The following is a 17,678-nucleotide window of genomic DNA, read 5'->3' as shown; positions in this document are numbered from 1 at the left end:
AGAGAACAGTGGATTTAATTGTGTGAACCGAAAGGTACTGTACAATATTAATGATAGAACATCAAAATGTATAATTAATAGTGCATTGCTCGCTTTGTTTTCATTTATTTATTTTTGTCTGATATACATGCATCTGGAAAGATGCAGGTGCCAGTAAAATTTCTCTATTTAAATCAAGCTGCAGGAACTAAATTTTATTCAAAAATTGTGGTTGTACATTATATACACAGAAATTTAATATAAAATGACAATATAAAAAGTTAAAAGAGAAAGCATACAGCCAGAAGGTACAAAGAAAGTTGAATAGATTAAAATGGTACGATATGTAACATATAGGAGTTTTTAAGCTGATGCTGGCAATTTACAAGGAAAGGACTCCAACATTTGCCCCACTTTTTTTTCATTTACCAATGCAGCACGCTTATAGAAAGGTCAGCTTGTACCAAAGCTTACATTTGTAAATAACTATAAACTGCAGTATTTTACAGAAAAAAGAAATAGCATTTTTACACATTTTTAAATAATAGCTTGCATACTTTTTTTTTTTTCTGCCAAAAGTGGCATTTTTTCAGCATCCAGAGGGTTTGGGCATAGTGGCAACTGGGGTGTTTGTTGTCGCTGCTGTTAGTTTTTGTTTTGTTTTTGTTTGTTTGTTTGTTTTAAACATGTGAAGTTGTGGCTTCCTAACCCCAAGTCCTAGACAACTTTCTATTTTCCAACAGCTGCATGCATGCTTCCTTCACAAACCAGTTCTGCATATAAAAGCTCGTTTTTTAATTATTAAATAAGTTTTGTGTCTGACACAGCTTTTGATCTGAATGAAATGCCTTTAAGCCTTTTTTTTTCTTTTTTCTTTTTTTTTTTTTTTTTTTGAGTGAAAGGCACAGAAATGCGATTACAGTCCTCAAAGGGTTAAATCTGACACTAGGAGGTTCTACGACCTTTATTGTCATGGCAACTTTGTAATTTTAGGACGTCTTTTCTCATTGTTATTTGTGTCTTTCTTTCCTGCTAAATAAATGTCTCTGAGTAGTGTGCCCCACTATTTCCTACAAAAGAGAGCTGAACATCGAGAACAGATGTTGAAAATAAAGGTCAGACTTTGACTCACGGAAAAAGAAAAGGAACATGCACAATCGGACGAAGAGCATATAAATATAACTACAAAATATGTGTAAGAAAAACCAAGGTCCAGACAGGCAGTCAGCAACAAAGGGCAGGCTGATTTTGGAGGCTCAGGCCAGGCCTAGTGCAGTATGACGACGTTTAGTGCAATGTGCCACGGGCCCGCGCACGGACCCAGGGCTACTGTTTCTCCAGCTCCGTCACGTAGATCAGGTGGTCCTCAGGGGACTTGCCGTGGGTCTTACTAAGGTGCAGTTTGACTGCGTGCTTGCTCGCGAAAGTCCGGTTGCAGAGCTTGCACTGGAATGTGGAGCCCAGATCGTCCTCGGCGGCTGCCACCGGGCCCAACGCTTTGTTCGCCAGGACTTTGGAAACATTCTGCTGTTCTTGAATCTGATTTAGTGGCAGCTTGGAGAGATCCTTCAAGCTGAAGCCTAAGTGTGTCTCTAGATGACTGATGTACGTGGAAGCAGTTCTGAACTGAGAGGCACAATCGTTGCAAAAGAAAACAGGATGCCCTGTGTCCAGGTTCTTCAGGAACTTGGTCCCCCCTGTCCTCCGCAACTGGTATTTGACGTTGGCCAGCCAGTGGCTGATGGTGGTCATGGAGAGCCCGGTGAACTTGGAGATGTGCACCCGCTCCTGAGGGCCCAGGTCCGACATGATGTACTTACCCTCCGGGGTCTCCCGCAGGCTCGAGGCGAACTGGGCCTGCAGGATGAGCAGGTGCTGCGGATTCCAGTTGGACTGTCGCCCTTTCCTCTTGTGGACGGGCGACAGCTCGTCCACCGCCTCCTCGAAGCTGCTGCCGTCGGCGTCCGACTTCTCTGACACGGTGGAGGGCGTGGAGGACTTGGGGGTCAGCCGGCCCGTGAGGTTCTTCACCATGTCCGAGATGTCCATGAGCGCACTCTCCCGGAGCGGCGAGGACATGCCGTCGGCGGCGCCCGGGGCCAGGGGCTTGCTCTTGGACTTGGTCAGGTCGATGGGCTGGTCGCTGTTCTCGTAGTAGTAGCGGTCCAGGGTGCCGGGCGGCTTGGCGGGCGGGGCGGGGAAGGCCGGCTTGTCCAGCATGCTGGTGCTGATCTTGTAGAGCATGGCCAGCGGGTCCAGCGAGGGGCTCACGGGCCTGGACACTTTGCCCAGGTGGGTGTTCATGATGGACTGCAGGGCGCTCAGCGGGTTGATGAAGGAGGGCTCGGGCGAGTGGTCCGTGATGATGCCCAGGTTGTTACAGCCGTTGGTGACTTTGGCCTTGAGGGGCTCCGTGCCGTTCGGGGTGTGGGCGTCCACTGCGCCCTCCTTCTTGGTCTTCCCCGCATCGGTTTCGGGGACCTTCTTCTGCTGGGGCCTGCCGCCGCCGCCGCTGCCAAGGTCCTCGGCCCTGGGGAAGTCTTTATTCTCCTTGGCCGCGGGGGACGCGGCCTTGGCCGGCGAGCCCTTCTCCTTCTCCGCCGGCCTCTCCTCCTTCTTCATGCTGACCTTGCCTGTGACCTTCTCCACCAGCTCCTCCATGGCCGACACGTTGCTCTTGTGGGGCGGCGGTGTGAGGCTCCCCGGGGAGTGCAGGAGCGCGCTGTGCTCCGAGGACAGCGACTTCACGTTGCTGGCGTAGGACGGCTGCATCTGCGCGCTCTGCACGGCCACTAGCGGCTTCACGGTGCCCGGCAGCTGGTAGGCGGCGTGGATGCTGGGGTAGCCGCCCCACGAGGGCGCGCCGTTCTGGGCTTTGCTGATGGCCGTGGAGACCGTGTTCTCCAGGGACTTCAGGATGTCCACCCCGCCCCTGGGGCTGTCGTCCAGGTCCTCCTCGCGGAGGTACTGGTAGAGGGTGGTGGGCTCGAACTTGTCGGAGGCGTCCTCGCCCTCCTCCTTGATCTGCTTGTCTGCGTCCCCGGCCACCGCCGGCAGCGCCTTCTCCTTCTCGGGCTCCTTCTTCTCCTCCGAGGTCGCGGACCCCGAGGGAGAGTCGGGCTGCTTCTTGACGTGGGCGGCGGGCAGCCGCGTGTGCGTGGTGGGGGGCAGGGGAATGGACTGGATCTTCTCCTCCACCATGGGGTCCAGCACCAGCTGCTTCCCTTTCTTGGAGGCAGAGGTGGTCACTTTCAAGAAGTGGCCGGTGACCATCATGTGGGCGGTGAGCTGCTGCAGGGTGTCGTGGGAGCTGCCGCACTCCATGCACTTGAGGATCTGGGCCTTGCGGGCCTCGAACTGCCAGGTGTAGCTGGCCCCGTTCTGGTAGCCGTAGCGGTTGTTGGGCGTCACGTACGGGTTGGCCGACTTCTGGTCCTTGGCTGACTCGCTCGGCGCCACTTCGGCCGTGACGCCCGCCGGTTCGGGGGAGCAGGGGGGCGCCAAGTCCTGCAGCGCCCGCTTTTTGGTGGAAGGGACCAGCTTGGTGATGGCCGGCACCGGCTCCTTGAGAGGCACTTTCTGGTAATGCTTTGTCTTGATCATGTGCACGCTCAGGTCCTGCAGGGACTCGAAGGAGTGGCCACAGTACATGCACTTGAGCACCTTCTGGGCGTCCTCCTTCCCTTCCATCTCCATCAGGGAGCGCTTCCTGGGCTTGGACCACCGCTTGGTCTTCTCGGAGTCCTTGTCCCTGTTGTCGTCGCGGTAGTGCCCCGTCTCATTCATGTGCACCGTCAGCTCCACCAGCGTGTCGTACGCGGCGCTGCAGTCTTTGCAGCGGAACTTGCTGGCGCCCGTGAACACGGAGCCGTACAGCTTGTTGTTCTGCCGGTAGAGCTGCACGGTGCTGAAGAGGCTGGGCTCGGGCAGCAGCCCGTACGAGGACGTCTGCTGCAGCGTCTTGGCCAGGGCGGCCTGGTGCCAGTCATAGCCGGAGCCGCCGCTGGCGCTGGTGCTGGTGCCGGTGCCGGAGCTGGAGCCCGAGCTGGGGGTGCTCGCCGTGGTCCCGGTGGCGCCCGCGGTACTGGTGGGGGGCGTGGCGGCGGGGGTGGAGCCCTCCTTCTGGCCGGCATCGCTGTTGCTGGTGGTCGAGCCGGACTTCTTCAGATCCAGAGCCAAGCTGGACCAGCAGGACCCCGAGAACAGGTTTGCATACACGGCCTTGATCTGGGCCAAGCTGTCCTGGGGGTAGGAGACGCCCTCCCGGCCCTGGGGCTCCTCTTTCTCTTCCTTGGAGGAAGTGCTCTTGAAATGGGCTGGCTGGTCGCTGTTTTCGCTGAACGGGGACCCGTAGCCCGCGTCCTGATTAGTCGCGGTGCTGACGGGGGAGTTCTGGTAGCTCTGGGCCTCCTGGAGCTCCGCGTCCTCACTGCACACGAAGTCGCTTCCCTGAACGTCCAAAGGCAGCCCATCCTCCTCCACGTTTTCTTCATCTATTTCTGCTGCCTTCAGTTCTTCCTCGGGAACGTAAGCTAGGAGAGAAAAATGAAACACCGTGAGGAGACGTAAATCATCTCCAAGGACGCGGCCTCCCCAGCAGTGAGATGATCTTTAAAAAGATGTTTCTCAGCCGAGCTCCCAGGCTACAAGGCTACCTCCCCTTTATATATCTACCTCTTCTGCAGCTCGACGGCAGGAAATAGGTTTCCACCAAGACAATCCCCCCTCCTAAGTGAATACATTCCGACGGAACGGCAGTGTCTGCCCTCTTCTTGAAGATGTCAGTGTGGCCGTCACAGCTGGGTGGGGAGGGAGGGGACCCCTGCCCTTCCTCATGCAGGCTCCTCTTTTCGTAAGCAGCGGGGGTCCCTTGTGCCTCCCCATGGCGGGGGGGGACCTGGTTGTCATCTTCTAGGGCAAGATAATACACAGACAGTATTCTATGGCTTCCGTAAATAAAAACGCTTCTCAATGGCAAGCGATAAAAATACTCTGGTCTCCACTAAAAAGGAGAAAGCAACGTAGCACCACCAGCGCCCCCCTGCCTGGATGGAGCAGAAGTCTCCCACAGGTGACATCCGACAGGGGTCAAAGAGCCACGTTTGTACAAAGCAGCATTATTCACAAGAGCCAGAAGGTGGAAACAACCTAAATGTCTGTTGATGGATGAATGGGTGAACAAAATGTGGTTTATACAAACAATGGAATAGTATTCAGCCTTTAAAAGGAGGGAAATTCTGACACATGCTATGGCATGGATGAACCCTGAGGGCACTATGCTCAGTGAAATAAGCCAGACGCAAAAAGACAAACACTGTAGGAGTCCCCTTATGTGAGACACCTAGAGTAGTGAGGCTTATAGAGACAGGAAGTAGCACAGTGGTTTCCAGGGGCTGGGGGAGAGGGAGGAATGGGAAGTTGGTGTATAATGGGTTCAGAGTTTCAATCTGGGAAGACGAAAAGTTCTGGAGATGTACGGTGGGTATTGTTGCATAACAGGGTGAATGTACTTAATACCACTGAACCGTGCACTTAAAAATGATTAAAATGGTAACTTTTATGTTACGAATATTTTGGCACGATAAAAAAAATTTTATTCTTAACAAGGCCTATAGTATACGCTACAGTGGCCTGCTACAGGCCACAGCTGCACAGAGGGTGACTTCTCAGGGTGAAGGCGGCATTTCCCAGAAAAACTCAGGATACTGACAGCTGTCCCAAGAATGGGAGGGATGGACGGTGTGTAAATCACTAGATGGAATCTGACCTTTTCCTGCAGCACATTGTAGATCCTTTACTATGTGACAGATGTTGTCAATCCCCAAGGGGACATAATCGCCTGCACCTCTTAACTGATTTGACCAAAGCATACTTTTACTTCTTTTTCCCTTTTTTTTTTTTTTTTTTGAGGGAACAACTAGTGTTCCGTCAACTACCTGGGAAATTTGGGGTTAAGATATTTCCAGAAAGGCCCTATTAAAATGCACTGATATGACCTGAGAGGGTGTCTCATTAAGTAGAATCACTCATTATCACGTTATCAGCACCAGACCCCAAGGGAACGTGGCAGAGAGCACCGCGTTTTCAGGCACAGTGATGGAGAGACAGAGAAGGAGGTGGCTGCCCAGAGGGTGGACGCGGGCAGGAGGGAGGCACACGGGAGGGTCTGCGTCCGCACGCCGAGAGCTCCAGGCACGGTCGCTCGTGAGCACAAGTGAACATGTGGCGAGTGACAGCTGCTCCACGGGGCCCTTCAGCATCCCTGCCCCACCCCGCTTCCCCTCGCGGCCGTCCCCACGCCTGGGTGGGAGCATCGAGCGACCCAGGCACGCGTGTCCACGGTGTTTCCCAACAGAAGGCAGAACTGCATCAGAGTCCACTCACGAGTCAGGGAATTACAGCCCGTGAGTCCCACGCCGTCGCGGGGGACTCGCTGCCGTACCTCCGGGGTGTGTTTGTCACCCACCGGTCCTCACTCTGCGGGCGGCATCTCAGGGCCTGGAACCGCACGGACGTGACTTGCTTGGCATCTGCCCATGTGCATGTCCACGTCCCAGCAGAGTGGAAGGTCATCAGGCCCTGCTGCATCCCGGGCCCACCCTGCTCCCGACAGAGCAGCCTGCACCCGGGGGCCCCCAGGCTGAGCTCAAACGCCTCCTGCAGGCCACCCCCAGCCCCAGGGCGACCGTTACTCCTGGAACCACACAGAGCAAACCCCGGCCTCCTAAGGGTCACCGGTTTCTGCCGTTCCCTCCCTTGGACACCCGTCCCCCGTTTTCCAGGAGCTGGAGGGGGACCCCTAACGTGCCTGCCTTCCTGGAGCTCGTCTCCCAGGGGAGACACGAAGCTGGGTGAGCAGGCAGCCAGGGGAGGGCCAGGGCGGGGGCACAAGTTCAGAAAGGAGGGGAGCCCCAGGGCGGACCCGGGGGCATCCTGGGACCCGCCAGCGTCCCCTGCCTCAGGCTGAGCATCCCCGCGGGGACGCGGCCCCCAGCCCCCCTGCCCAGAGCACTGCGGGTGTGACACCGTGCTCTCCGGGGCCAGGGCGCCGCCGGCTCCTCCACCCGCCCTGCCTGTCACTCTTGCCCGGTCCCTCCGCAGCCTCTTTCCAGCCAAGCTTGACTTCTTCCATGGCTCCTCCAGGGCACGCCCGCGAGCACTGGATCCACGTCCACCTGCGAGGCCACTGGGTGCAGGCCCTCGGCTCTCCCGCCCCGTCCGGGGAAGCTGGCCTTTGGGATGCCTGTAGCCTGAGTCCGCCTCACGTCTGGCACATAGAAGGGGCCCCAGCTGCTGTGACCGGAGTCCATCGCGACGTGGGCGTTCCACAGGCACCCCAGTCAACATCGTGCAGATACACGGCTGCCCCTGCCCCCTCCAGCCCCCGCCCCAGCCTCCTCCTGAGCCGGGAGTCTCCTGCCTCAGCTGTACTGAATCACCCCGAACAAGTGTCCACGCCAGAAGAGCAACGGCTGTCCTCAGCGCCTCCCGTGGTCCAGCTCCATAGCCAGCGGGGTCCCTGCCCTAATTCAGACCCTCCAGCCTCTCCTCAGATGTGCAACCGCCGCCCAGCTGGGCCTCTTGCCCTCCTGTCCTGCCACGCTCTTTCTTCCTCCACAACCCCTGAGCTAAAATCCTTGTCGGAGTCCACGAGCTGCACAGGGGGCGCAAATCCCCACGTGGACCCCTCCCTCTGCCACATGTCCAGTCCCCGCGCACCCTGGTCCCAGGGGGCACCCCACCCACTTCTCCATCTGGTGACGACGCTCGTCCTCAAGGGGAGGCTCAGATGTCATCTCCTTCATGATGCCTTTTAATCCCCTCCCAGAGTTCATTCCCGGAAGCGTTAAGAGATGTCTACCTGTCTGTCCTCATAAACAAACCATGAACTTGCTCATTCAACTAAAATTGCTGAGTGCCACCCCTGCCTACCTCCCCGAGCTGGGCATTTTCTTTCTTCACCCTATTTTAACCCTCACAACGCTTCAAGTGAGCATCCCTGAAAATGCCCATTTTGAAGATGAGAAAACTGGTCTTGGAGAAGTTGACCGACTTCCCCAAGGTCCCAGAGGAGACAAACAAGGATTCAAACGCGGGTCACCTGACTCCCAGCCAGAGGTCCATCCACTCTGCCACCATCAGGACCGAGTTACTTTCCTTTGTCTCATTAGCACCTCAATGCCAACAAACATTTTGAGCAAATGCTTGTGAGTGAATTAATGACCCAAGGTAATTCTTTTTTGTTTTTTGGCTGTGCTGCACAGCATGCAGGGATCTTAGTTCCCTGACCAGGGATTGAACCCATACCCCCTGCAGTGGAAGTGCAGAGTCTTAACCACTGGACCACCAGGGAAGTTCCTGACCCAAAGTAATTCTGTATCAGTGTTTAGGACACCTCTTATGTGCCCATCAAGCTGTTATAATTGAGAGAATCTCAATGAAAAAAGAGTACAAGGACAGAAATTTTTTGACACCCTTTGGCCCAATAATTTTACTTTTGGAAGTATAGCCTCAGAAGGTGACCTAAAATACAGAATAAGCTTCATGCACAAAGATGTCCTTTATGGTATTATTCCATATAAAATTTGCCACTACCTAAATCTTCAACAATAATTGGTAGTTAGGTGATTTTTTGTTTATTCCTAAGATGCAATATTATTCAAACGTTAAAAAAAAACTATGTTTTAATGACAAGGGGAGAGGCATTCAATGGAAAAAGCAGAAGACAAACCTATTCACAGTACAACGGAAAAATCCTTTTAGAAAATGTTAATAGTGGTTTTTTTCTAGATAATGAATATATGGGTTTGTTGACTGAAGTGGCTCTTGATAAATATCTCTGTTTTCAAAATCTTCTTTGGTGTTTTCAATTCAACAAGCACGGATTAGCCATTTCACACCATTTCTGGAATGAAATAGCTGGAAACAGCCACTAGCCCGACACTGGGAATTAAGGAGCCTGGAAGGGCAGGGCCCAGCCTGGGGGAGGGAATGTGGGAAGGGCTTTGCTTGTTGTTACTTTTATATTTTTTAATGTTAAAAAGTAAGAGGTGGGGAGAACAATGAAGGGGTGCAGGTGGCATTAGGGTTCCTGTAGCAGAATTTCGGGGGCGCCGAGAGTCCGCCCGCACATAGGCCGCCTCCGTCTTCCTCCCAGCCCTGCTCCGGCATCCTCACCTCCTTCAGCCTCCCCTAGGGAGGGGGCTGCCGGGTCCCACGGACAGGCGGGCAGGAGGCGAGGCCTCTCCTGATACCCACAATCCACCAGCTCAGTGGTCACCGTGCTGCATCACTTTAGCCTTCCACCAACACGGTCCCTGTCCGTTTCTAGACTTTCAGGATTTCTACTTTTATCACACACTCCTCCACTTTATTCATCCCGATACGCTGATAGTCTTTGGCTGCTTTACTATTCTACCATGTACTTTTAGCTCACTGTGTCTATTTTTTGAATGAGTGAACTTTTCAATTCTAATTTACAAGGGGCACGAGGAAACACAGACCTAGGGGGCAGCTGGGGGCCGTCTGTCTTGTGTCCCCACCACTGGACGCCCATCTGACCCCGGAGTAGCTTTCCTGCCCTTCCTCGGGTGCACCGGGCCCGGTAGAATCAGCGTTGGAAGGAAGTGCACCCGCCTCCCCAGGCAGCCCGCCCACGAGCACTTCCCTCCCTCCTCGCACGCCACCCCTCCCAGTGGCCCTCGGTCCAGATGCGGGTCCATATCACCCTTCTCGGCAGCGTGCGTGGCCACGTGAGGACACAGATGATGAGCCCCAGATGCTAACGGGTTCGAGGGATTCCTTTACAGCCGTGCCTGAGCCCCCCTGCCTACCCCCCAACCTCGCCCATCTTCCAAAACTGGGCTCACATCCTGGAACCAGAGCCCTCAGAAGGATCCAGAATCTACTGGGCTTCCCTTTAAGAGTTTGGGCCTGGGGCAGGCGGACAAGGGCTGTGCAGGTGGAAATTCGCAGACCGGACCCCATGGTGCCTGGAAACAAGACCACTGGACTCCTGGCTTCAGTACCAGGCGGGGATGGAGTCATTTGCTTTTGCCACTTCAGCATCAGGAAGGGGACACACCCGAGACACGTCCCCCCTCAGCCACATCTGTCCCACACAGCGAGTGCAGGAGCGACCCCAGGTGTGCAGGGGGTAGGGGTGGCGTTCACCTGCTCGCCCCGTTGGGTCCACGCTATGGGGCCATTGCTGTGGCTCCCTGTTGAAGGACAGACCCCCATCATGAGCGGGACCTGAGGACAGACTTACAGAAGAGACAGACTGATGAAGACACGGTGACCCCCATACACTCACTCACCCCATCCTCCGGGCCTGTTTCCCCAACGGTGGGGCTATAGGAAGTATTCATGGAAATGGCAGACCGCCATCCTCATCACCAAGCCGCCCTCTGTGCTTGCTGGCCCCTCCTCCTCATCTCGCCCTGCAGACAGACCCTCAAGATGAACTAGGAAATGCCCACGATGGGCAGTCCTTCCACGGCCGTCAGAGGGCACCCCGCTCAGCCTCAGGCCTCACAAACTATTGCTCACATTGCATAAATGGGGACAAGAGGAACAAAATAATGAGCTCTCGTCCCAGGGAAAGTGGTCCCCTCACTGGCCCTTGTCACGGTGTAGCAACCAGACGTGAGATTTGGGCCGACGGATTATTCGCGATGTTAGCCCTTGAACTTCTGCATCACCCAGGCCCCTCTGCCTTCCTACACTTTCCCTGATCACAGCCACACAGAGGAAGGAGCGGGAGGTGGGAACTCATACAGAGCAGTTCCTGGTTAGGCTCTTCCCCAGGCCCCAGGGGGCGGGCCGTGGAAATAAATGACAAGAATCAGGTTGGGGAACTTTGTTTATCTAAGCTCCCTTTTCCTCATTAGCTCACGCAATTGAGAGCTGGCTGTGAATGAGGAAAAGGGAGATTCAAAAGTGACCACTATAAAGCACAGGTCGTTGGTCCCTGCTTGGGCACTGGCTTACAGTAAATACCAAACTCGGCTATTGTATTGCCACCTGGTGAAACTATACAATCATACCAAATTACATGTTTAGCTATATCAAACTAGGTTTTCGACTGGCAAACGTGATACCCACGAACAGATGGCCATTACATCAAAATATATTTACAATTCACAAAGGGGGCTTACACACACCTCGGTGATAAATGAACAGCTTCAATTCATTGTAAAATCTTGCAAAACACACTTTCTTCCAAATTTATCATCGATCACTTGTAAAGTAACTTCACCTCTGTTACAAAGAGAGCAGGTGGGTTTGGTGAAAGAGGATATTAGGAAATAAAAAATGCAGAGAAAGCAGACCCAGGTCAGAGCCCATTCCGTGCTACTCTGAAAGGACAGCAACATACAAGTGGGATGTACGTTAATTTATGAAACTAAGTTCTAATTTTTTTGCAGAAAGGTTGACAACCTGCCACGCAAATCTGAAAGGCCCCTCCTGCTGTGATGTAGAAAGAGCAAAAATATTTCTATCCCTCTGGCAAAATTTAGTTGTCTGGCACCAGTCGCTCACGTACCAGTTTGCTAAACCATCTGATTGGTAACGATTATTTCTTTACCTAAAACCCAACAGAGGCCATTTTTTAGAATTGTGGAGTCTGTAAATAAAATGGCCTATGGTTTTTACCCAATTCTAAGTTTAGTTAGAAATTCACAGGTAACTTCCTTAAAATAAACATAACGGTCTTCCCTTTCTCCCTGACCCCGAATTCAATTTCAAGTTATCGGAGCCCCTCCCACTCCTCCCAGTGAGCGCATCAGGTATTAATCTTAGGCCTGGAGTTTGCTGCAGTTACAACAATGTAACTTAACATTAAGTGGGAAAGCACAAATTAAGGGCTTAAACCTCAATTAAAAAGACCGAAAACTTTCTGTGATTTTCAGCAATGCCAGGAGGAAAAAGGAGAGATAAAATATATGAGAATCTTGAAACATTAAAAGAGAAGTTAAAATGAAATGAAGAAGAGCAAAAGCTAACTAACTCTTGTATGAACTTAAGAAAACACGCAGCTATTTCACTACCAACGAACTGCGTGTTAATATACGATGCAAATGTTCTCTCAATCCACAAATTAAAAAGCCAGCCATCCCCAAGACATGCATGGCCAATGCCAAGCATGGGGAAATCCATGTTTTCGGTTATTGCCTCTTGGTTTGGGGAGGGATATACACCACACTAGGACAGTCTGATGAGTCTGGGTCTACAAACCCAATATTAGCCAATTAGGTCCCAAACCAGGTTCCGACCTGGTATTTTCTACCACTTGAAACGAGAAAAGACTTTTGTCAGATAGAGTGATGGATGACATTTAGAAATCTGGAGAGGAGATTCGGGCTTGAAATATCTCTTCAAATGGCTGAAACAAGAATAAAGAAATGTAACTCAGCAGACACTGAACCCCACGCGGGGCTAACGTCTCAGACACGTGTGTCCAAGTTCAAATCCAGCAGCCCATTCTCGTAAACGCACAGGGTAATAAAAGAAGAGAGAAGGAAACATCAAGTCTTTGGGGACTGGGGTGTGGATGAGAACAGCGCAGGGCACACCCCTGCAGTTGTCGACAACACAGCAACTATTAACACAAAGTTAGGAGAACTTTTGTCTTTAAATATATTACAGTCTATATAAATTATGTACCAATGTGACCCACCCAGAGCCAGCATCCCCTTCGTAATTAATGCTGTACTTGGCTGGAAGCTTAATACAAGGTCACATGCACCTGACTTTCTTGAAATCCCCTTAATAACAGTAATGGCGTCTGAATCAGTTACATCCACACTATCATATCAGAAAGTACCGTTCTCTTATCATAATAATTGGGTTTATTCTTACTGTTACCAGTGAATTCTCCTAATTGCTCTCCTACATGCTTTTTTTTTTGGAAATTTTGCCTAGGCAGAGGCAGAGAGCTAGAGAGACAGAGAGACTTGTAAAACCTTCCAACCTCGGACAGAGTGATTACTTGTCACGATCTTTCGTTTTCAATAGAAGCTACAGTGTTCTAAAAATTCACATGGGTACAAATACACCAAAATACATTCAAATATTTGTAGAAATTTTTACTGTTAGTGATGAAACTGAGAACAACATACGTCACGAGGTGAATGAATGCAACTGTGTAGCCTAAAAGATCTGGATGAGAGCAGCTACTGAATCCCAGACAACAGAGTCAACTCAACGTCGTTGCATTTTCTCTGCTAAAACCCTCAGCTCCCCTCTGCCCTCACCTACCTGCACACCCTGCGGAACTCTGATGAGGGAGTAAGCCTGGAAATGGTGACTGCGGTATGAAATTCTCCTTTTACAATTACTTCCAGAAAGAAGTGACATTCCTCCCCATCAAATAAAACAAAGACTCCAAATCCTCATTTCTGCGATTTCTTTTTGTGTCAAAACAGCTTTGCCGTCACTGCCCCCGCCCTGCCTGAGCCAAGCACGCGGCGTGGAGTGTGACACAGTGAGCACACGCGGCGTGTTCTGCCGTCAGCGGGACAACACGCAGAGCAGCTGTGCCGGCCTCTGCGTCAGGACGAGCACAGGCCAGGCGAGAAGCCACCAGCCTCCACGTGGGTGTGGGTGTGTGAGTGTGTGCAGGTGTGAGCACATAAAAACCACAAAACACATAGATCCCATCAGCCCCGAGATGAGAACAAGACAACTGGATCTTACAGTTAGACGTCACCTTTTTAAAATCTTGTTAATATTGTTTTGCCATAAAACGTGCCTTCTGGATGCCAATGTGTCCCTAAAGGTGTGCTGTCATCCTGAGCCACATAAAATCCCGTGCATTCTGATGCAAGTGGACGGAAGGTAACGTATACGGTCCCTGCTAGAGGTGAATCTGACACCAACAACGTGTGCCCCAGTGGTTTACAATGTAAATACACACATATTGTCTGGAAAAATACGTTCCTCTCAAATTGTAATTATACAATGAGGCACATGCATCTTCAGCGAATTAGATCGATTCTTTTTCTCAACTCCCAGCCCAAATTTTTTAAAAATATCTTTGCTTCTTTAAAGAAAACAAGATTTGCTCTGATATTCAACAGTCATTTGAAGAATGGGGAGAAGTGACAGTTGTCTTTGGTTTTTAATGGCTAAACGTAAAAAAGTTCCAAATTCCCCGGAGTCTGAGTAACCCTGGCTCTGAGCAATTAGAGCCAGGGTTCCTCAGACAGATGAACAAAAGTGTGGGTGCCTCACGGAGACAGCAGAGCAACAATAGAAGAAAGGCTTCCTCCTGATCATGATTTGCTTTCTAAAAGCCAGCTTGAAATCTATCCTTTGCCACCCAGCAGATACCAACCTGCTTACTCAAAATAGCCACTCACACAAGGTAACCGGCACGCATCCGTACCTGTTCCTACCTGATGACAACACATCCCAGTGAAAACTGAAAAACGTGTTCTTTCCATAAAAGATGCTCAGCTCCTGCCATGTCCCCAAATTTAGATATTTGGGGTCGTTCAGATACTGGCATTTAATATAACAGGCCAGATGACTAAATGTTTCCATCTTTAACTGACTCGGATCTTAAGTAATAGCGTCGAGACAGAAGAAAGGTAGTGATACTGGAAAATGCAATGTATGAATATAGCATTTTAGTGTGAAAATATGTTGAGTAACCCACATTAACACACTTGAATTTACAAGGATGTTATAGCACGCTTGGCATACAGAGTAGTCCTTTGGCTAGAAAAACTGATTTTTCTAGAAGCAGGGTGACAGGTATAGGATATCTCGGGAAGAGGAATTGAGTTCCAAGGTTTTTTTTGTTTTTTTTTTGCGGTACGTGGGCCTCTCACTGCCGTGGCCTCTCCCGTTGCGGAGCACAGGCTCCGGACGCCCAGGCTCAGCGGCCATGGCTCACGGGCTCAGCCGCTCCGCGGCATGTGGGATCTTCCCGGACGGGGGCACGAACCCGTGTCCCCCGCATCGGCAGGCGGACTCTCAACCACTGCGCCACCAGGGAAGCCCGCGTTCCAGTTTTTGAGGAAGGTTAAACAGCACTAGCAGTTCAAATAAAATGGCTCTTCCTCACACGGACAAGGAGGGAGTAAAATGACGTTTCAGGCAGAGAGAACGCCATTCTAAAAGTGGATCGTTTATAATGACAGGGAAATGCAGAAAGGCAAGGTGTCTTCCCTCCCTCTAAGTTTTCGAGACAGGGGTCTAAGAGGTGTCCTAAGAGCACCCTGGGGTTTTACTGGCAGAAGATAACCCTTGCTGGCAGCCCATCAGAGAGGAGAAAAGAGCTGGCCCCTCCTCACCTCTCCCCCGCCAGCCATCCACACCCCTGCCTCCCTCCCTCGGCACGAAAAGAGCGCGTTATTAGCAGAGGTCTGCTGGGGAGGCCACGGCGCCTCGTGCTGGTGGTTGTCCCGTGATCCTAATCTCCGAGATTTACCTGCTTTTCCTCTTCTATCTGATAAACTATACATTCCAGCATTCTCATTAGGGCTCCCATCACCAAAGGGAGTGGAGATGAATCAGTCCCAGCCCCCTCCCCGCTTGGCTCTGTCGAGGTGATTTCATGGAAATGTTCATTTCCATCCCTGCTGGCAACATCAGAATGGAAGCATTTAACCTGTTTCCATTACTTATACAAATTACCACGATGGGGTAGGACAGACGTTAGCATCGCGCACAGAACCGACTTCCATACATTCTTTACAGGAAGCGTGAGAAGGAACATTGCGAGGTCATATTACCCAGGCTCGATAATGTTCTCCCTGTTACCAGATTCATTAACTTGGCACACTGGCATTTCACTTGCTTTCTGTGTAAAAACTGCCGGGCTAGCTGGGCTCATTTAATTTGGAGAAGGAAAGCTTTGTCAGCGATGATGTTTTGATCAGGTGCCCTAAGAGGGCGGGGAGGGGAGGGGGAGGGGGAGGGGGGAGGAGGGGGGGAGGAGGGAGGGGGAGGGGAGGAGGGAGGGGGAGGGGAGGAGGGAGGGGGGAGGAGGGAGGAGGAGGAGGGAGGGGGGAGGGGGAGGGGGAGGAGGGAGGGGGAGGGGAGGAGGGAGGAGGAGGAGGGAGGGGGGAGGAGGGAGGGGGGAGGGGGAGAGGCAGGAAACAAGCCGGGGAACAGGAAACAACCTTGTCGAAAATGTTACCTTCCCGATGCCAATGATGAGAGCCGCGTCAGTGAACGACGCCGGTACTCAAAGATGGCTGTCACTTCAGATAGACACGGGCACGACTCACCTAGACAGGTGACACTTTGGTGCAGCTAAATCCTGCTGCATTATTGAACACCTGGAGATGGGGCTCGGGCAAACTGCGGGCCTGGGATGCCTGGGGCACCTGGAGATGTGAATTCAGCAGGTGGATGGATTTCACTCCTCATCTGCATCCTTAAGTGAGGCTGGGGATACAGTCTCCTGGCTACAAAGATGGAGGAGGGGCTGGAGTCACAGTCTGGGTTCCAGCCTCAAGCTTTCTTCCCTTTATTTTCCCCTGAGATCCAAAGCAGGGGCTAGAGCGATGCTCCAAGTCATTAGGGGAGACTCGGGGCCCTTACACTAGTCATTGTTTCCTGTTTAGAAATCTCACGGAAACAATTCCTGGTTCGTCTAAAGACATTTCCTCTTTTGATTTCTTCTGGAAGTCCACGTACGAGGTGCCCTGAGTCAACCTCGAGACCACACCTCTAGAAGCTCTGGCTGCGGGTGGGAGTCCTGGAGGACGTACAAGGTTCGACAGTTTCTAGGAAAAGGTTTGAAAATAAAATATTCATTCATGGAGCATCAGAAACAAAACAAATTCTATTCCAGCTGTTCTCCCAGGAAAGCGTTTCTCCATGAGCCCAACTGAAGGAAACTCAGCCTCAACTCCACCTTCTCACTTGGTTTCCGTGTTTCTCTCTTCCAGTCTGTCTGCTTTGGTTCTGTTCATGAAACTGCTTGGAAACAAATGCTGGGCAGGTTTAAATTATTGAGAAAAAAAAGGGGGGAAAGAAACTATTCGGAGGGGGAGAGCACATACGAAAGCCCATCCGCACGACCGTGTGGGAGTGGATTGGAAAGAGGAAATCAGCAAAGCCAAGCGATGCCTAGAAAAAAGGACGTTTGATGCTAACAGATCTCAACCCCCTGCAACCATAGCTTGAAAAGGAAAGAGGGGCATTCATGTAAATATATTCTCTGTAGAAAGGTGGGGGGCCCACTGCAGTCAGAGGCATCTTCTCCATGACAACACTGAAGTCCAATCTCAAGTCGGAATGGAACACATTCTGGGCACACTAGAAAGTTATTTGAGAGGACGGATAATATACTATTATTTTTATTTTTATTTTTATTTTATTTTTGCAGTAAGCGGGCCTCTCACTGTTGTGGCCTCTCCCGTTGCGGAGCACAGGCTCCGGACGCGCAGGCTCAGCGGCCATGGCTCACGGGCCCAGCCGCTCCGCGGCATGTGGGATCTTCCCGGACCGGGGCATGAACCCGTGTCCCCTGCATCGGCAGGTGGACTCTCAACCACTGCGCCACCAGGGAAGCCCTATACTATTATTTTTAAAGACGTAGTTTACTTGTTCTTGGGTAAACATTTCATACCCACAGAATATCTGCTCGACCGGCATTATGCTTTGGATTAAAATGTCATTGAATAATAACAGGTCATATTTATTGAACACTCTCTCCAGACCAGACACTGTCTTAA

At 51.6% G+C, this 17,678-nt stretch overlaps 1 protein-coding gene across 1 annotated transcript in view; it reads right to left on the bottom strand.

Moving 5' to 3' along the window:
• Positions 1-1,305: 1,305 nt before the first annotated feature.
• Positions 1,306-17,678, bottom strand: part of TSHZ1 (teashirt zinc finger homeobox 1) — a gene marked incomplete at both ends in the record, with an annotated part of 73,723 nt that continues 57,350 nt past the window's right edge. Inside the window, one exon of the mRNA XM_079717308.1 lies at positions 1,306-4,511. Coding sequence (XP_079573434.1) covers positions 1,306-4,511 — 3,206 coding nt within the window. The remainder of the gene's footprint in view (positions 4,512-17,678) is intronic.

The sequence above is a fragment of the Hyperoodon ampullatus genome (genome assembly GCF_949752795.1).
Source record: "Hyperoodon ampullatus genome assembly, chromosome: 13".
Classification (NCBI taxonomy): domain Eukaryota; kingdom Metazoa; phylum Chordata; class Mammalia; order Artiodactyla; family Ziphiidae; genus Hyperoodon; species Hyperoodon ampullatus.
Note: the sequence above shows the minus strand (reverse complement) of the source record. Positions and strands in the feature narration are given on the sequence as shown.